Here is a 24,086-nt window from a genome sequence, read left to right as displayed (position 1 = left end):
AATTAATCATGAATTAAATTCTTGATTCTGATTGATTATCTCAAAATTGTTTCTCATAATTTTTAGTTGGAGGTTTCAATAAAAATAAAAATAAATTCCATTCTTCTAAAATGTAATAAAATTTGGTCAAGTTGAATTCATTCCTCATCTTTATTTTGATCAGTTGTGGGGATGATCACTTTATATTCTAATACTGCAACATTGTTTTTCGCTGGGAGATTTGTCATTAAAGGAAACGCTCACAAAACGTGCATGGTCCAATAACACAGTGCAAGCTCAGCAGAAGATGGCTGCTAATTATGCTAATGTAGCCCAATTAACCTAGGTCTCTATGGAGACTAAACTTCAAAGGTTGCGGCGATGCACAATGTCACAATGAGACTCTGCTTGGAGGTGAATGTGCTCTTGGGGTAAACAAGCAGCAGGTGGGCTGAAGAAATGAGACATAAATACAAATCAGGAAACGTTAAAGAGATAAAGACACACAAACAGTTGCAAAATGATTAAAGGTCAAACATCCACAAGAAACCCATTCTTTTCTCTTAAGATCTTAAGTGGTTCATAAAAACTTACTCTTAAGCTAAAAGGAAGAAAGAGAAGAGATTTTGGTGCATAAAACAATTTGACCACAGCGAATGAATGAAAGTCCAAACTATTTTCTCTTTTCATGCATATTCAGAACCTTATAAATCATAAATTTAATGCAAATTTCCATACTATGATTTTTCCCTACCCATGACTCTGAACTTTGCGTATAGCAGTCATTAACTACTACAGTATATCTACTTGTCACCTTTGGTTATTAACGTTCTTTTGTGTCCCCAATATTATTTATTATGCTCATTTTTGAAGCAGCTATTGGCACTAACACCATTTGCTTTTTCAGCAAACCTTCAGAAAACCATTTCAGAAAGTCGGCCTTTAATCCACTGAGCACTGACAGCCCAATAGCTGAGCCAGAATAATTTCAGGAAAGAAAAGTGCTTAGGAATGAAAAATGACAAATAAAAGTAGAAGTGATAAAAAGGGACAGATATTTCTACTTGGAGACAGAGACACATTCAGAATGTAGTTAAGTGGTTAAATGATGAGACCCATCAGAGACTAAAAATATAAAAACACCACATTTTGAACTGCCAGACAAATGAACATCCTTCTATTATTTATGCCTGCTGGACAGGCGCTGACCACCCTGGATGCTCAGATATGATGTATATTTTTATACATTATCCATTTGACAAACTTGTGATGAAGGAAAACAAGAGAAGAGCCAGGAAAATGTGGGTTAATTATAAATACTGCAATCCCAGTATTGAGCAATGGTATCACAATTATATGTTTTCTATATGATGCACCTATAATCCTTATGCATATATGTTGAGACATTTATGATTTATCTTTTTAATAATCTTTTAATCACAGACAGTGAATTCTAGAAGGTTCAACTCTTTGTCTTTAGTCTCCAGTGGGAGAAATCTGACTTGGACAAAGGTTGTTGCAACATGGTACACAAATTTAACAAAACCAACCAATTGCAACAGTTATAAAAAATGCAACATATTAAGGAATCATGGAACTGCAGAAAGGAATAGCTGATGGAAATTACGCAACAACACACCTACACAGAGTTATTTCTGTTAGATGGAGAAACTTTTTGCCCCAGAGATTAAAGTTGCGCTTACACCTTTTCACCAGAAAGCTTGTTTTTCCTTGGACTATGTTTCATAAGTTTTCTTTAAATAGTTTTAGCACTTTTTTAGATTATACGGTAAGCAGTTAAAAACACCCAGCTGCATATTTTTCACAGTTAGTTTAAATTGAGGAATGGTGAAACCTTCAAAGTTAAATACAGTAAAATGTGCCAACAGCAAACATCTTTTCCTGACTAATCTTTTGTTTTAACAGATGATCAAATTGAAAATGAAGAAGCAGCTATAAATATTTGCTTTGTAGCTTTAAAACTCATCTCAAGTTCTCTTCTAAAAATGTAAATATTTGATGTCTGCAGAGCTTGGAGCTAACCTACAGGAGATGGATCAATTGTGAGGACAAATGTTAAAGTAAGAGGAAACAACAGAGGAGTAAGAAGTGGCAGGTCGGACCGTTCCTCTGCAGTCAGCCCGTTTCCTAATTGCTCCCATGGCTCAGCTTGTCAGAACAGGAGCAGCAAAGTGAAAGACTTAGGCAGAGGAAAGGGAGCGCCATGACCTCTCACTCTGTTCCTTCGTTTTATCAGTCTGATTTACCAAAGTCATGTTTATGTTCTTTATGTTTCCACTTACATTGTTGGCAGTTCTCAGTCAGGAACATTTTGCCCTCCTGAATGTTGATTAAAGATTAATGCATACATTTCTAATATGCTTCCCAGAAGCTTGCCTAAATGAAAAAAAATGATGTGGATAAAATTGGCAAACATGGTTTATAAAGCTTTGACAGTTTACTCATGAAACTAATGCAGTATGGAACAGATTTTCTTCCAGTATTGAGCTCAATCCATTTTCTCATCACCTCTAACTGGCTTCCTGTCCCTGATAACTTCAAAACATGACGCTGCTATCACCGTGTTTCACCATGGGATTTTTTTCAGAGTGCTAATTTTCTGCCATTCATATTGTTTTGTATGTTCGGCCACAGGTGCATTTCTGGTTTTATATTACAAGGTCACATTCCTCCACAGGTTTGTTGTGTCTCCTAAATGGCTTGTGGAAAACTTCAAAACATGAATTCTTCTGACTTTCTTTCAACAATGACCTACATACTTTCACTCCTCCATGTCAGATTTGTGGATCTGTTTTAAACCGAAAACAACTGCGAGTTACAATGCAGTTTACAAGCTATGTGATCTCCCATGGTGCATGATCCATTTTTGGTAGACTGTTAGTTTACTGCATGATACCAGCAATTGAAACTGAAAAGCACAATGCATCATTAAAATCCATTGCATGCTACCATGCTACTGCCCAGGTGTCCCTTCCTCCTGCCGCCTTTCAGTAGCAGTAGTAGGCAGTAAACAGATGAAGGTAATCAAATTTGACGTTTGACTACAATATTGTAAAGGAAAAACTACCTTAATGTTTGAAGTAATTCTTCATGTGTAACATGGCTTGACCATAATGAAATGTTCAATTTTTAGATGTTTCTAAGATGTTTTGCTCTGAAAATATTTGTAATTATAATTTGAACCTGTTGAAATACAAAAAAACAGATTATGAGTACAAAATCTGTTAATTACGATTCCTTCATCCAGTCTGTTGAAGGAAATTCACATACCATAATCTCACCATAATCTCCAGACTTGGTAAGATTATTCAGCTCCCTTCCACCGTTTCTCTTTATGTATTCCACTGCCCTCTGCAACAGATGTATAAACTTTTGTACCTCAAAAATTGAAAAGATTTTCAACTGCAACTGTCTCCTCGTTTCATCACCGCTATTTCCACTTTCTTCTTCCACACTTTCTGGCTTCGGTATCAGTAAAATATCCGCACTTATCCATGAATCCAAGTCCTCCACTTGTAAATTAGACCCTCAACCTACAAAACAGTTCAGATTTTGTTTCCCTTCATTCTTGTCTTGCCTTCTGTTATGTTCAATTCTAAAAGAATAAGATGCAATAAATACATTTGTCCAAATTGTTAAGGAAATTCATTATTTCAAATATTCAGAGATATTTTTCTCATTTAGGTATCTGCTGGAGAAAATTCTGGATTATATCTTATACAGATTCAGTAAAATAAATACGATATATGTGCTTTTTAACATATAAGTTCAGTTGTTTGAAGTACAATGTTTCTCTTACGTAACCAACAGAAAGCTATTCTTATCCTCAGAAGTTCTTAAACGTCCCCTTAAGTTCAGCTTCTGCTTGAACAATTTGCATGCTAGTAATACTAGTGGTGTTGTTTTCCTCTATTGTTCATTTGAGAGTACACATGTGTGCATCAGTGTGGGTGTTTGAAATCCAATGAAGGCTTTGAACACTCCCTATAATCAGTGCACTGTTAGTCATCCACAGAGAGCAGGCAGGCGCGATACGTGGAACTGGAAAATGTGTACGGTTTCCAACCTACAGCGGTAATTACCTTCAACCTGATGAACAGAGAAGGCCTTTTGTGGAGGCGGCAGCCTGCAGAAAAGCTTTTATCTGAAGGTAAAAGTGAAGGTAATAATGGGATAATTGTTTTGGAAGATGGCTGTCTCTGCTACTTGCAAAGCTTCTCTAACTTCTGCTGGTGTCCAGAGTGTCTGATTTGGTAGTGAAGGTGTACAGGGATTTGAAATGAAGTGTGAATGTGTAAGTTCTTGTATGAATTTCAAGTGCGTGCGTTTAAGCACTTCTCACTTTGTAAGGTTAATTTCTGCAACAAATATTTTCATTTGGGCCCCATTTCTGGGGCCCAAAGCCTAGATTCCATAAGAAGTGGTATTTAAAATTAAGGTGTGAACAGAGTTTAGAGGTTAAGAAAGACACATATGTGTTTGTGTGTAGATATGGTGAATTTTGGTCACAGTTAAAAGAAATGGAAGTAAAGTATAAATATAATCTGCCTTTCACAAAACCTCCACAATTGCATCTTTTAAACCCTGCCCTGCAGCACCGACCCTGTGCTGCTTTCCTGCTTCGGAAACACAATTTTATGCTTTTGCTTCGGGGGAAAGTCAGCGGTCTGGAAAAAAAAAAAAAAAAAAACAGCAAAGGTTGGGAGGTGAATTCCAATCAAATATTCCACAAAGGAGCATTTTGCTATTTAATCTTTTGATGTAGGATGTTTAGTTTCAGGGTTGCATGTATTTGTTAGCGTGTTACAGTGTGTAATAGGGCTTTAAAAAAATAGCTGAATATGTTCTCAACCACAGACTGCAGGAGCTGAGAATATGGCCAGAAAATGCTTAAGTTGGCTCAATGATGGAAAAAACAACAACAAAGGATTCAGGTCAGGCTGGCTTATAATTTCCACTCAAAATCCAGATTAGATTAAATTTAGCTCTTTCCTCCTTTGTACTCATTGAGTGTTATTTCTATTACTCATGTAATTTTCTAATTGACAAACTGCAAATTTCATGTAGTTGTAAAACTGTTATAATATAAAATAACTACGACTAATGACTTTAATCTGAGATATAAGGCAGTGTGCATGGATGTTATATTATTAATCAAGTAGCAAATTGTTTCTCGTAACAAAATAGGATTTTTAGTTTAAAGACATGAACTGTGGTTTTGTCATATTGTCCTGTAAACTGTCAGCCACAGAGGCTGTTGATTACTCTGTTGAAGCCATATATTTACATACACCTTACATGAAAGAAACGTCTTTTTTTTCTCAATGACAATAAATCAAACTAACATGGACTTTCTTGTTCATCTGTCTCATAATATATTTTTGCTCATGATACTATTTATTTTGTGAAGTCCATTAACTTCACATATTGTCCTCCATTGATGGCCATTATTGCTAAATACTTTAAATTTAGTTTATTCAGAATATAGGACATGTTTCCAAAAAATAAACAAATTTGTTCCTCAGTGCATTTACAAACTGTAACTTGATTTTAAGATTGTTTTTCAAATAATGCTACTTACTTTGCTGTGGATGATGACACTCTTAGCAGCTTCACAAGTCATTAGCTTTTGTTTTCTGGTTGATGCGAACATCTTGCATCCCACCACATGCAGAACCTGAACATCCACATGCCTTCCAAGTGATTGTTTTAAGAGATGAATGAGGCACCTGCAGACTTGTAGAGAATCATTAATACCTCTCTTATATATTTTCTGATTTTATTAGTTTTCTATAATGATATCACACAAGGAAGCTGTGTCTGATGAGTTTCTTTTAAATGAATGTAGAAAAAAATTAAAGAAGAAATAAATTAAATGTAATGAAATTCAACATTTGCAAAGCCACGGGATCATTATCTTCACTTTCCCAAAAGATTTAAAGGCATAGTACTCTTAGAGTATGTTAACAAATTGACAACCTCATTATTCTGTATTTAGCAAACAGAAATATTTTTGTCAATCCAAACTGACCTGAAATAATAAATGTATATTGTTAGAGAGTGAGAAATATGCAGTCTTTGTGTAAATATCTGCTTTGAACCGTGTAAAACCTGTTCAGTCATTATAGTCTTTCAGAAAGACTGCCATCCAGCAAGAATCTCTCAAAGTTCGGTTTGATCCGATCGCCAGGAAATTCAGAAGCTTTCAATTTAAATGTCTGATTCTTAAAAAGGTGGGAAATTGTTTCTTCTAAAGCTTTATATGGAACAAAAAATACCTAGAGAGAAAAGAAAAGAAGCTTCCAGCAGCTTCTACCTGCTGGGAGTATCAAGAGGGACAGAGAGGAAGAGGGGAGCAGAGACAGACGGCAAGGGACGAATGAAGGAGACTGTCCTCCCTTATGGATCATGAAAAGGAGGAGAGTAAGGACTCTTTAAGCAATGACAGCTCAGCTTGCTATAAGGAGAAGTTTTACTGTGAAAAACAGGAACTGGGGATGAATGGATCTGGGGAAATGGATGAGAAGAAAGTTGGATGGCTTTCCTACTATATTTTGACACCAATTTTTTAGAGGTTTAAAGGTTGCCATGGAAGATTGTGCTATAGTAAGTGGTTAAGGTCAGCAAAAATGACGTATCATTTATAAGTAAAAGTCTACTGTAACAGTTCCAGTGGGGAATTAAACAGAAAAAGATTAAAACAGGAAGCTGTCCTGCCAGCAGAGATACATATGAAGTGAAAAGACAGACACAGGAGTCGGGTGAAGTGTTGGGAGACAAGGCGGAGAGGGAGGGCAGATTAAAGAGCATTTCACAATCTGAGCTCTTCATCCATCAACACAATCTGCAAGACTTTGAAGAGAGAGAAGATGTGCATGCAAGCATTTCGACTGGAAATGTTTGCTCTGCACAGAAGGGCGCGGGTCGCTCTGTGAACTACGTTTGTGGATGTTTCTGTGCCTGCAGAATCAGCTCCGTCTGTCAAGCGAAGCAAACTGTTCAGCTCAGCAAACAAAAACTAAGAGACATCGCACAAAATCACAGAGACTGAAATGTATTTTTGCCAAACAAAACCGGATGTGGTGCGACAAGGCAGAGAAGATGGCCTAATCCACCGTTGGAATTAGGCTACATTCCACTGGAAGTTTATCCAAAACAGAATAACCTTAAAAAACAGGCCAAAAAATGTTTCTACCAGGAGTCTATGGTCCACCCCGTCCGTCCTAAAAAGGATGTTTCATATTTCTTGCTATGCTTCCTACTTCAAATCAGTCCCTTCTTTATTAAAACCACAAATATGCTGTATCCACAAGTCTACAAAAAACGGTTTAGGGTATTTTTAGATTTACTGCTGTTTGCAGGTTAAAAAGCACAGTTTGGGAAAAAAAAAGGTTTGCCCTGAAAAGGTCGATTCAAACTCCATTCATCACAACAAGATAAGTCAAAATATATAGCAACCAGTCCAATGGATCCATGGAAGTCACACATTGCAATCTTCAGTGACTTATGACCAATATTACTTTGTAATGCAGCTCTGCTGCTGTTATTTCAGAGTTGGTGTTTTTATATTATTGTTCTTATAGCTCTGAGGCCAATAACAGTAAAACAGATGGAGTATTTACAATGTTTCTAAAAGATAAACGGCTCTCTAAGGAGTCATGCCAACGCCTCACATCATACTAGGCTTCTCAAACGTGGTCATACCTTTATTTTCTGAAAGGCAGTTTTTAGTAAAAATACATTTTTTTTTAATCTAACATAATTATATTATCTTTATAAAAGGCCTAATTTTCCCTCCACATTCTACATATATTATGCCCTCTTTCTAATTGTTCCCCCTCTGTCTTTAACAGGCACCTTTCAGATGAGAGTTACACTTTTCATTTACACATTTGCACATTTCTGTTCACACACTATTCCTCCTTTGCTCTCTGTCGGGGTTGCCATGGAGGGAGGTTTTTTTTTTTTTTGCTGCCATGACAACATGAGATCTCTGGTCTCCCGTGACGACAGAAAGACCTAACAGACAGTGTTTTGGGTCATGCAGACGGTGTGGAACAGTGACTGTGTGATTCACACACACACACACACACACACCCCACACACACACACAGTGCTGGAGTTACATGTGTTACTCTTTTCCACTGAGATGTAAAACAGAGATAAAAATATGATTTGCAAAACACATAAGTACAGAGAAACCAAGACAGAAGTGTGTATTTGTGCTAACTTTTTTTTTTTTTTTGATATGACGCGTTAATACATTCAGCTGCATCAGAATCTGAATCACTTCAACATCCACACCTGGTTCAATGATCACAAGCACAATTTCCTCTGTACAGCTGTCACCACCAACACCGGAGCACCACAGGGCTGTGTGTTCAGTCCATTTCTATACACACTTGATATATTAAACATCAACCCATCAGTAAGCACAATGACATGACTGTTCCTTTCCCCACTCAAGACAATATCTCTCTCCTGGGCTACGACACCATAGTGTCACACTTCACCCACTCTTTCAATGTAGCATAATTTGATGCACCAACCTAATAAATATCTAACCTTATTGCCCTCAAGATGCAAGTACAAGACCATAAGGTGCAGCAGGGTCTGCTTTGAAAGCCTCTTTCCTTCAAAACTTTTTATTTCTACCTAAAACGCAAAGTTTCCTACGATAACCAGAACATTCTTAGGGGTGTCTACAAATAAAATGGGTTAAAATGTTTTAACAATTTCACCAGGAATCAGGACAGCCATGCTTGGGAGGATAGATTCACAGTGAAGTGCCATCTGGGAACATTTATCAAAGATTAACCTCATTATTACAGTCGACATTGGGTGACATGACAGTGACATGAAAAAAGAAACCATGTATAACACAAACCCACTCATTTTCATGCCATAATCTTCACAGTCAACTTGTAATGTTAAGACAGTCGCATCTAATTTATAATAGCAGATAGTGAACTCTTGGTAAATAAATTATTCTTCCTCGGTTGGAATAAAGATGCTGTTCTTTGAAGAGTTTGCATTTCAAATTTAACAAAATCAGACTGGCCTAAAGACACCTGGCTGCAGCTGGTTGAGTGAAACATCTGCACATAGACCTTCATAGTTTAATCTGTAACTTAAAGACCTGCAATTAATTATTTATTAGTTATTTCAGTTATTAAAGTTTGATTGCTGTAGGAGAAAACAACACACTATGTATTTTTTTGTAATCCCAAAGGTTTAAGAACAATAAAACTGAATGTTTATTATTACCTTGAGTCTCTCTGAAACCCCATCGGTGAAGCTGATAGTAAACTCCTCCACCTTGGGAACCTTCAGCCGTTTCTTCTCTGTCTGGTACTCTGTCCGAGTTTTCACCACCACCTGAAGAAAAAACAAAACAGGAAATTTAAACACAAACATAATTTTTCTCAAACTTTTCATACAGTGACACCACCTCATATCTCAGAAATGTTGCTATTAGAAATCAACACCTTAAAAACATGGATTAAATATGATCACTGCAGCACAAACATTTGACTTTGGAGGAAACACAACAAGTTAACAGTAAACAGTGTGAGTCAACTATAAGCCATGAACTGCTGAAGGTCATGGGTTCAAATCCTGGTCTGCACTCTTTCTGCATAAAGTTTGCACTATGACTTCTGTCCACACTTATAAAATATGACTTGTCTTTCTAATTTTGCCCTTAAGTATGAGTATGTGTGCATTATTCTTTGTCTTGTGTGTTCGTTCATTTACTGAAAGGACTGAAATGTGACATCAGGGAACATTCATCAATAATTAACCTCATTATTATAGATGATGGAAATTCACCACTGCGATCCTGAAATGGACACAGTGTTTAAGCTGCTGTTTTGCAATCCCTGGTTAGTAATCCCCAAGATTCAGGGTAAGAGATGTTGAACACAGCAAAGGAAAATGGGGTGGAGGAAAAAAAGAAAAACAAGGCCAATGTCTCAGTGTCCTTGTGGCTGATTGTGCTGCTGCTAAGCGGCTCACTGTCACTTTGAGACAAAGCCAGAAACTGCTGTGCACACAAACCGACTCCACTATCTGAACAACAAAGCTTTCGTTTTGCTCCACAATGCTGTTATCTGAAAGCTGAAAGCTGCAGTAGGTGAATGCGGCGCGTTTCGTCGGACTCCCGAGGCGCAGAAGCCCCGCGGCTGTCGGTGTAGCAGCACAAATGGCTTGCTTGCCATTTTTAATGTCTAATTTTTTATCACAACTTTCTCATTCTTGAAGTCATTTCACAACAAAATGCTCAGAGCTTCCAGGTTTCAAACACAATGGGGTTTATGTTGTTTCATTACATTTTCCCCACCTCCACGTCTCACTCCTTTGTTTCTTATTACCCAGTGAAGTGGCTATCAATCAACTTTAGCTCATTTTCACGCGTCTTTAGCCACCAGCACCACCATCTCTGATTAGAAAGGTCCCACTTTGTTCTGAAAACCAACAATTCATGAACACAAGCTTTTTTCAGCGTACAAAGTCAAAAGACATATTTAAAATTATTAATTGCATTTGGTCATTCCTGAGCACATGTATGTTGTGGGTTTAGCTTTCGCTGTTTATAGAGATATAGATACATTTAGCTACACTACTGATGGGATATTGTAAATATTCTTACATCTACGGTAGCATGGCATTTGAACAAATACTTCTCATCCAAATGAAGGGCTTCAAACTCTACTTATCATATGACTATAAAACTGTAGTAGTTTTGAAACATATTTTATGAAAAGTCTTGGCATAACTTGATACTACCATGCCTTTATTGGAGTTGTCTGGTTCTCTTCAAAGCTTGTTTTCGATTTTGCTGAAGTAATGGTGTAGTAAATCTCTAATGTTTCATTACATTTGTTTGGATTTTATTAGATAAAAATATTACTACACTACATAGACGATTTACTCACCTTGCCCGCTAGATGTTTGAGGCTGAAAGTAAAAATAACCCTTTGAGACCAACTAACTCTGAATTAGTTGTTCTTCTTCAATTAAAATACATTTTAAAAATCTTTATTATGCCTTTTTATGGGAAAAAAGGTAAAGTATTATGTAAAAATAGCAGTTATGAGGTGTGGCATAATGCTGGAGTTATAAAACTCTGAATGTAGATTCCTGAGTAGAACAGCATGTTGTTAAAGACGTTTTTTTCTTTTAGAGATATAAATGAAAACACTTATTCTACAGTAAAGCTTTCCTGAAGTCCTTCGACTTTATCCAGCTATAGTTAGTTATTACAGATGACTTATTATAGCTGTTCATTTAAAGTATTCAATGCCTAAACTGAACAAGTACCAAAGGGAGCCAAAGTTCAACTTAAGTTTTTATTGCAGAAAAACATTCTATTTGATTCTAGGGATAAAAGAATCTCTAGAATCTTTTATCTCTACACAGATAAAAGATTACCAGTGTAGTTATGTGTACAATAACTACACTGCCACATAACTTGAAATATTAAATGTATCTGCACCTTTTTAGTTCTACTCCCCATGTTTTGCCTCCTAGATATATCTTTATTTTAGTTCTTTTTTGCTCTAGCTTGTATCATTACTCCTGTAGGATTTGCTCTTTATGGTCTCTTTACTTCTCCATACTTCTTTACTTCTTTTTCGTCTACATGTGTCTTGATTTAAGACACAGTTTCCAAGAATCATAGAATTCCTGCAGTTTGAGAGAAATACTGGAGCTGGTTCCTAAACAGAAGTTAAATCCACCCAAACGCAACCTTTAATTTGCAACCATTAATCTCATCCTAAAATAGGTCCTTCTGAAACACGAACTAATGCCTGAAAAGCTGGCCCACAAATACGAAAGCAGGGTATTTTTAGAGAAAAAAAGATAGGATCTAAGGTGGCTCTCGTCCATGATAGTGGACAACATCAGGGCAAAATAAGGTTATCTTACCCTCATTAATGAAGACATGCAGTTCCTTATTTATCAGGTGTGTCAAGATGTGAAGATTCAAAACAAGAAAGCAATATTAGGAATCCAGTTATTTTTTTCTGATATTTTTACACACTTTCCTGGCTCAATAATGCTATGTATATCTGACAAACAACAATCACCACAATGTTTCCCTTCTCATTTTCTGTGCTGCACCTTTTTGATGTTGCTGCCTTACCCTGGCTGCCTTACAGATCATTGTCCTACCTGTCTTTTCATCTCTTGCACGGCTGCAGACTATCTGCTCTTTTTTTTTTTTTTCTGCCAGCAAGACCAACAGTCCAACATCAAGAAAATGTAGGCTAATGATTCTCCAAGCAACACTTCAGCCTTGGAGAATCTAATTTTCATGAGTAATGTTTATTTTAAAAACCTTGAAAGCATGTGACCTTTAAATGTTTTTCTGTAAGAAATGGAAATGCATTTCAATTTGTTATAGAAAGGCATGATTTACACCAAAAACATACAAGAATCTTGGTATCACAAAACATAAATGCACAAATTGGTCATTTTAATGTGATGACAGGGCTGTCCACTTAAACTGACAGGCTTGGAAAGGAGATCTTTGAGGAAACCCAAAAAGATCTTTAGAAACTCTGAAGGATGTCCATAGATTTGCAGTTTAGGTTGAATGATCTTTATGCAAGAATGGCAAGAACAAATCCACAGTTTAAAGAAAGAAACATGAAGATCCTGTTTACAATTTGACCACAACCATTTCGCAAAAGATTAGATGAGATTAATGAGATGAGATTTCAGTCCCTGGATATCTGCATAGCTAAACAGACATTTACTATCTGCAAGAGATGGATGTACAAAGTATCGAAAGGTTGAATATAAATGCAAATGTTATTTTCATAGTTTTATTTGTAAAAAAAAAAAAAAAAAAGAACTGAAAACCATGCATCTTTTTTTCTTTTCAATAAGTATGTGCTACTTTGTATCTGCATGTCACATAAAATCCCAACAAAATAGATTTGTGGTTGTAACATAGCAAAATACGTAAAAGCAGAAGGGGTATTAATATTTTTACTTTAGTGTTTCAATGCAGTGAGCTGATGAAGAATATTTAGCTGTTCCTTTAAAATGCCTTGAAAGTTTCAATTGTGTATTTAAATAAGTGGAGAAGAGAATGTGGGATAAACATGAGAACAATTTACATTTGTAAGAAAACTCTTTATATGTTTATTTCAGTTGTGATCTTTCTTGCAGGAAATCCGTCAGAATTCCTCTTTCTGTGTGTCTTTCCAGTGTGTTATTCCTCAGAACTGCTGCAGCAGTGATTGCTGTTTTATCTGTAATCCTTGGAGAGCAAGTTGTGGGAGTGTAGGTTTTTGGCAAGGTTCAGTGTGGAAGACAGCTGCAGACAAGCTTTTTATTTTTATTTTTTTCTTGGCATCTTGAATTCTTTTGTTTCCTTATGAATAAAAGGTATAAACAACATGTTTTATAAATAAGAAAAAATGGAATCTCTCTTTGTTGAAGCACTGCAAAACAAGTTCCAAGAGGATCAAGTGATATTTTAATCAAAGATGATTAATGTTTAATCAGCCGCTCTTTTCATGTTGTCATATTTATTTGATTAGAACTACAAACAGACGTTGGTGTTGTTGCTTGTCTTTGGTAGGAGCTCAGAACGTAAATATTAACATGTCATGTTTCAGAGCAAATACGGACAAGAAGGCCTGATCTCATAATCGTACATGTATTTCCACACGAAGGGAAATAAACTCATGTTGGATTTGCAATCATGTGTTGATTGATTTTTAAATATCAAGAAATGGCTTTAAATTATTACTTCTGAAAAATAATTAAAAATAATTCAACAAACAGGATAGGGTAAGGACTCTTATTTTTGTCCATCACATTACACTGAGGATTGAAATGCAGGGGGAAGAACATCTCCAGGTTAATTCATTTTAAAGGTTTTTTATACATCTTTTTAGCTTTGGAAATAAATGTAAAATGTTTTCTACATTTTTAAATCTGACTAATAATGCTCAGGAATACTTCCTGCAGCACTGCTGGCTTCTCCCGGTGCGCCTTTTTGATCTGGAAAATAAAAGCAGCAGTTTGCCTTCTCCCAATATCAGAGGAATTAATCAGTCTCTAAGTGCACAGCTAGGATAAAAGTGCAGCACAAACCTGGAGTAGGAGCAGCTTTTAAAGCAGCTCAGCTGGGTTACACACCGTAAACACAAAACAGAGTGACCATGAGAAAACATAACCACAGCTACAACGCAGTCCTTCACAGGCAGTGCGTGTGTGTGTGTGCGTGTGTGTGTCTGTAAAGCTGCTCAGAACCAAATGGGTGACATGAGGTCCAGGACTGATCATGTGAACCAGAAATCATCCCTGTAAACTTTGGAGGGCAGATTTAAAACAACAGTCTCAGATAAGTAGATAAACAATCAATTTGTTTTTTTTCTAAATTATGTCCAAAAAACTGCTTTGAATTCAGCAATACTGAGATTTTTATTCCAAAGATTTATTTTTAGGAGCACATTCCATTTTTTTATGTTTAAGGTCAAAATAAATTAAGAATATAACACCAAAATAACACTGAAAAGCAATTCCAAAAATTATTAAGCGTCCTCCTTTTGGCTGTATGAAGTGCTAAAACATGTTTCTAATTATTATTTCACAGTCTGCTTAGTTTATTGCTCCAGGTTTCTGTCACAGCTTCAGTGTTATCTCTAGCAGCTTTGTTCCAAAACATGTGCATAACCTGCTGAGCAGCACACAGCATTTTTAGCAAGTACAGCTGGAAAGCACTTAACCCTGGAAGAGTTAGATATTTTTATTCTCCTTAAGAAAAAAGCCACCATAATAAGGGTGAATGTAGGATTTGTTTAAAAAAAAACAGTTGTCATGAGAAAAGCGTGAAAGAGAGCAGAAAATGCATATTTTTTTCTGAATAGAGAAATGTGTTCACTGAAATTTTCAGTGTTCGCTGTGACTTTGATGTTCAAGCTTTGAGAGGTTAGCATAAAAAGCCAAAATACTCCATCACATTAATTTAGTCAACTAAAACAAAACAAAATGTACTAACAGACTTTTCTACTTTACTAAGGCACAGTAAAATGAATGAAGCACATATAAAACAAAATCATCTATATGGTTTAAAGCTGTAAGACGAGAACATCTTGATGTTTCACACTTCTGAGAAAATATTTTGAGGACTGAAGAGGCAAAAGAGTCTTTTTGGAAGATGTTGCATCAGAACATCAATCCTTCATTTGGATATAGTGGTGGGACGATCTGGATGATCTGATCAGGATCTCAGCAGCTTGTTGTAACTGATGGAACCATGAATCCTAATGGAGATTTTCTGATCTTTAGCTTGTGACTTTATTCTCAAGCTCACATGGTTAATGAATTACAAGAATGGTCTGAAGAACCCTAAAAAGACCAAACTTGAATCCAATTGAAATACTGTAGTATGACCTAAATAAAAGCTGTACATCTTTAAAATACCTCCAATGTGGCTGAAATAAAAGGATTCTGAAAAGAAGAGAGGGCCAAGATTTCTCTTTAGTAATGTAACATTCGCAAAAATTTGTTCCAGCCAACGGTGAGAAAGCCAGTCACTTTGTTTAAGGTGCAATTACTTTTTCTTACTGGCTTAGGTTGGTTTGGATGTTTTTCTACTTAGAAAATTAAAGTCATTGTTTGAAAACTGCATTGTGTATTTTCTCAGGCTGTTTGTCTGGCAGTAAAATTAGTTTAATGAATTGAAACATTTAAGTGTAACAAACCTATCAAAAAACAAAAAGAAGTAAACCGTTTCTGACATTTAATTCAGCACTTTAAATTGCAGAAGAATCCTAACAAAACTTATTTGTGTCTCTTAAGCTGTGACTTTATGGAAGGCCTTGAATCCAGGTCCATGTCATGAACAAATAAATTATGGGGGGTGTTGTTGCTTGTATTCCTCCTTACCTCAGTCATCATTCTGTATTATTTGTATAGCTACAGATTTAATTCATTTTTGCCTTGAATTGCATCCATGCTCTCCCTGCCAGCAGCACAAATTCTAACAATTAAGGTTGCTGACATATAAGAAACTTAAAGGCAAATAATCTTTCCAACTCTCATTGTGTCCTGTGCAAGGACAAACATGCACCAGCATGCAGAGTCTGGACCAGCAGCTTTCTTACTGTGAGGCAGGGAAATGGCATGCAATATCTGCATCATCTGTCAGCAACTTTATTCACAAGGAGGAAATAAGTGCAATCTTTGAAAGAAAAAAAATGCAGCAAAACAACAACATGAATATTTCTATACAGCATATTGAGGTTCTGATGGCTGCTTTGGCTGCAGTTTCGCTGCTCTTGGTTCTGCTGGGACCAATTTAATCAGCGGGAAATGAGTGACAGCTTGACTGATGTCCATTTACAAACTGGTCGCTGCAGACATGATCGACATGCAATTCACACACTCGCTTGCATGTGTCCACAAGGCTGCACCCGACATGCACACTGCTGGAAGCGAGCAATTGTTGTTGTGAGTAAAAATGCAAGCGTGTAAGAGCATTGAAGGACAAGTCATTTAACGGGTTTAAGAAATGGAAAGAGACGGTGGCTCCATAAGCAGAATAAATGTGGGTTCAGACCGTGCAGTGACTATATGCATGCTGTAACAGCAGCTGTATGATTGTGTTAGATTAAAGAATCGCTTAAATACCAAGAACCATCTTCAGATGTCTAGCTTATTAAAAATTTGACAATTTTGCATGTAAAATGGTTTTAGAGCTTCTTTTTCTGCAAAGAGATCTCAGTAGAAATTGTTTTTTTTATATTCTCTTTGTTATGCATTTCTTTGTGTGTGTGCTGTTACAGATCAGTAGAAATGATGCAAGCACATAAAACCCGTTACTCAAGCACACAGTTTATTATAATAATCTAGCATTATTTTTTAGCGAAATAACTAACTTACATCAAAATATATTCTGTTTTGCGTCTGATTTTGTTATTTACGTAATATTTAAAATTTAGACAAATATGAAAAAAACAATAATTTTGAAAAAAGAGCAAAACATTAGATTATTTTCAAATGTTGATGAGAAAAATGATACATGCTATTGATATCTATGTCAACATCTACAGTTGTTACTATTTTCTTTTTTTTTTTTAAATAAGCTTGTGTTTGTCCATCAGACTATCCATGTTTCCTTTGGATCACTCATTATATTGTTATGCTGACGACAGATTTATTTACACCTAAACATGTTTTCTAGTCAATAAAAGGGTCACAACGACCAACGAACAACCTAAAAGTAAAAAAATAATAATAATTAAAAATCAATAAACATTGAAAAACGGAGCCCATTGTCTTGAAGGGTGACCAGTTTTTGGTCTGCAAAAGCAAGATTTAGTTGAAACTGACTTTGAGTTCATAATTTCATGGCTAAGAAAGGTACATAACACAATGAGAAATAAATTGTGTTTGTTTTCTCTACAGGAATCAGTTATTTCAATATTTAGAATTTTGCATACCTTTGCAGCATAAAATTTAAATCACTTTATTGGTAAGAATTTGAAATTACATAGCCATTATCTAAGACCTGCACCAAAGAAGACTGAAAACTATTCTTCTGATAAATGTGTCTTACCACAAATTAAACTAGCTGTTGTCTGTACGCTCACTAATGGAGGTTCTGCATGAATGACACTTTGGGCAAGTCCCTCCTCTGCTGCCCCAGCAACGACCAATCAAAATATAGGAAACCATCTAAAAATCTGCAGTGAAGTCCAACACAAAGCACATAAAATTGACTCCCTATTCCCAGCTACAAGCAGGAAACACCAAATGCCCACTGAATGAACTCGCATTAAAGCAACAAAAAACCTGCAAAATGGGTAACAGACAAATATGTCATATTTTTTTATCTGATGCCAGTGCTTTTTCCTATTTAAAGCCACCCGGCTGCGGATGACTTCACATTCTGAAGATAATGAAGAGAAGATGCTGCGTTGCATCAGGAGTGCAAACAACCTCAAGGCTTCCAAAGTTTCTCAAGTTGGAAAAAAATTATCTTGAATAAATTGATGAGTACACAAAGGTAAAAATATAGGAAAAATGAATTAATGGAGCTGTGATTGCTGCATGGAACACATTTCATACATAAAGCCTCCAAATGTGCTGGAAGTGATAATGAGCTTGCCTATTGCCTGGTTCCATTCATTTCCATAATGTGCAATCAGCACAGTTCTCTGTCCCAACCCCGCAGATAGATGCACCAATCGGCTCTGCTCCACCGCCATGGTGACTGGATTAACGAGCGGCGGCGGAGTTACTATGGCATGTCAGGATGATAAATGACAAGCTGTCTGGCACCAAATCTGTCTCCTAATCTCAGCTGGAAAACAAAGGACACAGCCGGGAGACAGCTGAGATGAATGAATGTGTGAATGAATCAAACATCATAGCCGTGTGTGTTAGTGTGTGTGTAAGTACTTTGGAGGATGGGGTTATTCTAGTTAAGAGGGTTTCAGGATGGCATGGATCAACAACATCGACTTAAATGGCAACAGAAACAGACAGACAGATGCACATCCAATGAAGCTTTCCCTGACATAAACACTCAAATTGGGCCGGCCCAAATAATAAGAGGTCCCATGCAGAATGTCATTTGGAGGTCCACTCTCTGTTGAGCCACCTCAGAGTTAGAAACCATCCTTTTATTGGCTGTATTTTGTTTTCCCACCCTTTTTGAGGTCTGAATTTTTTTATTTTTCCTTTTCCTGTTAAGTGCATAATGAAACTCCAACATTTTTGCTATAAAAACGTGTCAGCCAATGGCGTTCACTATGTTATATTTTTTCTTGAGTTTTCTTAAAAAATAAATAACATTAATGGGTAAGATATAATATTGGCTTAATAAATTTGTCAACATATTTTTTTCCAGTATAATTGACTTTAAATTAGCTCACTGTATATGTTCATGTGTCTTCACTCCAAAAGTTAGTCATATTTGGTTCCAGTCACTGATCTTTTCCTAATCAAACAAGGTGGACAAAGTTTTCTGGCGAATTATCTGGTTTGTCAGCTTTTCTTGTTGGCCGAAGGTACAGGAGAACCTTTAGCTGACAATAAATGGAGGAAGTGGTTGCTAATATTCAAAATATTTTTTTTAGGAATCATGTGCAGACTTTCTGCAGCTGTCCAAATCAGTGTTTCTTCATTCTGTTTTAATCACATATATGTAGGTAATATGAATAGCGAAAATAAATCCAATTAGAATCAGATAAAAAAATAATAGTACTTGCAGTTAATGAGCACAAATCATTTGTAGATTATGGTTATTTCCATAAATACTTTTTAAACAAAGGGTGTCATAAAACAAATTCTTTTCACACTCAATTTCTGCTAAGCTTTATAGCGTATCTTCCCTAACAATTGAGCTGGCAAACTGCATACATCAACCCCAAATGTTAGTGACTGGGTAAAATCAGATCCAGTAATTTAAAGGTTCAACAGATTCCACGCCTTGTTTCTCTAGCCAAGGGTTTAGACTCCTGGTACAAAGCAAAGTACAGAACAAGCAGCTGATTAATAGAGGGTAGATGAGGGGGAAAATGTCCAGGCAAATGTCAGAATAATAGTCAGAATTGGACAATTATCTCCTGATTGGCTCTGATCTGTAAGTGTTGCCCCCTTTGTTGAATGCAACAAAAGTAAAAACTCAAATTACTTTCTATTCATTCTTAAATGTATCAACCAAGATCATAGCTGACTCAAATCACAACATATAGATAGGAACATATGCTTCAGTGCATAACTTAAGATAATCTTATTCCTTTTTTTAGTCAGATTTAACACCTCTGTGAAGAATAAGACTGATTTTTTTCTTTCTTTGAAGTTATTGGAAAAACTCCACAGCATCTCCTCTACTGACAGTGTTTTTGCTTTATTTGTTTCAGCTACTTTATTTGTAAACATCAACTTGCATCTTTCCTGAGGTTCCATAGATGTCACCAAGTTTGCATATACCTCAGGCCGGCTCTGCTGTCCCTCATACACAAACACAGATAAAACCCACAGAGCTGGTGGGCTGTACGTGTCTCACCTTGTCAGGTGCTTGGCTCTGGAGGCTGCCAACATCCAGAGGAGTGATGAGGGGCACATTCTGAAAGCCGTCCTCAACACTCACAGCTTTGGCCCCTTTGTCCTGAAGATTACTCCCCAGTTTCACCATCGTCAGCTTTGCTGTATCCCTTTATTTCCCTCAAGAGCTGCTCCTGAAAACCAAAAACAGTACGTCTCATGCTCCCCGGAACAAACACAGAGAAATAAGTTCAGAAGTAACAGATATATTGTCAGTTTGTGGATTTGTTTAGAGGCAGAAATTATTCTGCCTGGTTTGCGATAATATGCAAAAACATAGACATTTTACGCACGGTTTTGGTTTTGGAGGAAAAACAGACTATACATTCTCTCACCGCCGTTTTAGCAAAGAAAAGTGATGCCACTCACTTCCAGCTGTTCGTCCTTGTCCGTCCGCCTGCTCTGGTCTGCGGCAGCGCTGAGTGCGGACCAGGGGATGGAGCTCTGGGGAGCAGGTGAAGCCGCGCTGCGGTGTCGCTGCTGCTGATGCTGCGGGAAAGCAACACTGCGCCGCCGAGGACAAGCTGGATGTCTGGCAGCGGGTTTTCCGTCAAGCAAAGGCAGCCCAACCCCCTAATCCGAGCACAGCCTCTTCTTCTCCGTGGAGCTACACCCAACCGCTGGAGCTGCTGGCCGCTAGAGGGATGTTTCGCCTCCTTAATCCCCCGGTCTCGTTTGTTTGGTTAAAGTGGAAGCTAAATTAATGTTGCATTTGACAGTACCTCGTAAATTCCAGCTTTTACATTGGGAAGGTGTAATCGTTTGGAAAATAATATGGGAAAAACAATCTATTAGAAATTAATTTAAATCCAGATGATAAAATAAAAAATAGAAATGTTTTAACTAAAAAAAAAAAAATCTGATTTTTGCTTTGAAAATCTCTCACGTACATGAATACTTCAGCTGTCCACAGTGCTATCTGTATATATGTTTTTCAATTATTCATAGGCTTAGAAATGAGTATATAGGCTATATATGTTTAAAAATTGTCTTCATGGCATCCAAACGCAATCAACATCATGTGAGTTGTGTCAGTTTTACTTTTTTGTCCTACACTGCCATCTGGCGATATTTTTACTGTGTTACAGACTGTAAGAAGCCTAACATCAGACTATGTGTTGAGTTACATTGCTTTAAATATTCATACTACATTGAACACCCACAAACTCATGTTTATTTTATTGTGTTCCATAAACCAACACAAACTGGGGCACAATTATTAAGTAGAAGGATGAAGATCCAAACTGAAATTTGGATGGCAGGTATTTTGCATTTAGCCCCCTTTCCTCTAACACCTCAAAGTAAAATCAAGTATCAAGTCAGAGACAATCTGTTTGTAATTTAATTTAATTTAATTATAAGTAAATCTGTTCTGCAGAGGCTTCTGTTAGAAAACATGACTGAACAGCATGAAGATCAATGAACACAACAGACTGGTCAGGAATGAAATTGCGGAAATGTTTAAAGGAGAGTTAGGCAATAAAATAATGTTCCAAACTTTGGACATCCCACAGAGTATTTTCTCAATCATCAGGCAAAACTGAACAGTATACCACAAGTGTAAACCTACCAAAGTGTCAAGCTTGGAAACTATTGATGAGAAAAGCAGTAAATAGACCCACACTAACTCTGGAGGAGTTACCAATGGCAGCAGAAAATATCTTCACCAATACATGTTGTAGAGATGCATTTCTCCATTGAGGGCAGAAAAACTGGATGCAGATACATGCAGGGCAATCCTGGAAGAAAACCTACGAGAGGAAGCCAAAAACCTGAACTTTGGGCCAAAAATCTACCTTTCAGCAGGAGAACAGCTCTTTGTATATAAACTGAGCTGCAATGGAGTCATATACTGGCATATGTTCAGATCTGTGGAGGTATTGTGTGTGAAACTTGGAGCTTTGCAGAAGCCTTGGTACAGTTTTGACAGCAACTAAACAAGAGGCCCTTTGTTCTTTATACCATCACACAGTTCTGTGCTGCTTGTGACCAAGGTGTTCCAAAAATAATTAAACTGTGAAAGTGAAAAAGAGCAAACATGTTCTGGCAAACCATCCTAAGGTGTCTGAATGAGAATTGAAGCATGACATTGTTGAATAAGGAGGACAGCCTTTTCACTCTGAAAAAATCGAGTATTGATTTCCTTCTTTGAAAAATTGGACTAAGCACTTTAGCCGTGTGAATAAAAGCTGAGTAATCTAGACTCTGTGCTGGCAGAAAATAAGCATTTGTTTGGCTGAAAAATGATATTGTGGGGAAAACTTTTTTGCAGCTGAAGCACACTGCCAAGTGGGGGCTTTTATGGTGTAGTAGATTTCTTTTTTTTTTTTTTCATTAACGTATTACTTTTGGTATGTATCGATTCATATCTGAAATATGTAGTTGCAATTTTTTTTTACACAACTTTACCAGGGATGCCAATAAATGAGAAGGTATTATTCCTCTATGATTTGAGTGCATTTCCACTCATTTATTACCAGTCATAAAATTACAGGGTCCTACAGTCAGTCTGATTTAAGGCTTCACACGGCATGAAGGCATCAGTATGGAGGCCTACAAAACAAAACTGACATTTACATGCATGGTGGCAAAATCTGGGATTTACAAAATGGGAAGTTTTTCCTCAGTAAATTAGACTACTATAAGGAAGTTTATTTTAGTAACTCCATTCAAAAAGTTTAACTTTTTAATATATGTCTCTACACACAGAGAGACATACATGTAAGCAGTTGTTTACTTTTTAAGTTTGATAAATATGTGGGCGGTTACAATAGAAATCCAAACGTCTGTTTCTCAAATATTTAAATTTGACCAATAAGGAGACACCTTTTGATACAGCCTTGATGATTGTCCAGAGAATCAACACCTTCTTTAATAGAGTAACTCACAAAATATGTTAAACATGCCAATAGAAAGGTGGGTGAAAGGAAAACATGTGGTAGAATATGGTGCTCCAGTAACAGAGAAGACAACTTTAGGAGGGTTCTGACGCAAAGTCCATTGAAGAGTTTGAAGACTTTCCACAATCACTAATGATTTAAGGAGCGGTTTCATATGCTGGTGTTTATCCAGCCTTTTTGTTTAAAGTCAATTCACCGGGAAATTTTAGAGCACTTCATGTTTCTCCAGACTGACAAGCTTCCTGGAGATGCTGCTTTTCTGTTCCAGATGGACTTGGCACCTGTCCATATTGCACAAAAAACATCAATAAGTGCTTCATTAACTATGCATTGATGCATTTGATTGGCCAGAAAACTTCTCGGTAACACTTTATTTGAAGGGGGGTGAATAAGACTGACATGACACTGTCATAAACATGACATAACACCTGTCATGAACATGAATAAGCCATCATGAATATTTATGACTGTTGTCATAAAGTGTCATTCGGTAAATCATGACACTTTTAATACAAAGTTGACATTATTCAATATGTCTTTATGACAACTTGACATTAACCAAGAAATCATTACTGATATAAATTTGTTATAAAAGTATTACTGATTGCACTTTAAAAATTAGGTAACTTTATGTTATTAAATGTAAAGTTTAAACAGTAATGATTTCCTGGTTAATGTCAAGTTGTCATAACAAAGACATTTTGAATAATGTCAACTTTGTATTAAAAGTGTCATAATTTACCGAATGACGCTTTATGACAACAGTCATAAATATTCATGAAGGCTTATTCATGTTCATGACATGTGTTATGTCATGTTTATGACAGTGTCGTGACAGTCTTATTCACCCCCCTTCAAATAAAGTGTTACCAGCATCTCTAATCCAAACAACAGAATTTATGGACTATTATCAAGAGGAAAATGAGACAGTTAGTAAAACAGAAGAGCTGCTGCTGGTAAAGCAACCTGAACTGCCTGTACCATTCACAGCCGCAGGCTGATCGATACTCAGCTAAATACGGGAAACTCAACACAAGGAAACGTATAATAATAGGCAAACAAAACGCAATTTGAAAGTCCCAACACAAAGCATAAATAATCAGACCA

General features: G+C 36.6%; 1 protein-coding gene across 1 annotated transcript in view; it reads right to left on the bottom strand.

Annotated features, from left to right (window-relative positions):
- Nucleotides 1–21,144, bottom strand: part of nsg2 (neuronal vesicle trafficking associated 2) — a 32,010-nt gene extending 10,866 nt beyond the window's left edge. The window contains exons 1-3 of the mRNA XM_015009263.2: nucleotides 20,449–21,144; nucleotides 20,042–20,213; nucleotides 9,268–9,378 (exon numbers count right to left, since the gene is read on the bottom strand). Of these exons, the coding sequence (XP_014864749.1) occupies nucleotides 9,268–9,378; nucleotides 20,042–20,170 (240 nt within the window). The 5' untranslated portion in view covers nucleotides 20,171–20,213; nucleotides 20,449–21,144. The remainder of the gene's footprint in view (nucleotides 1–9,267; nucleotides 9,379–20,041; nucleotides 20,214–20,448) is intronic.
- Between the last annotated feature and the right edge of the window lie 2,942 nt (nucleotides 21,145–24,086).

The sequence above is a fragment of the Poecilia mexicana genome, unplaced genomic scaffold, assembly GCF_051168715.1.
Source record: "Poecilia mexicana isolate PSO_F unplaced genomic scaffold, ASM5116871v1 scaffold_14, whole genome shotgun sequence".
Lineage (NCBI taxonomy): Eukaryota > Metazoa > Chordata > Actinopteri > Cyprinodontiformes > Poeciliidae > Poecilia > Poecilia mexicana.
This window is presented reverse-complemented; position numbering and strand designations above follow the sequence as displayed.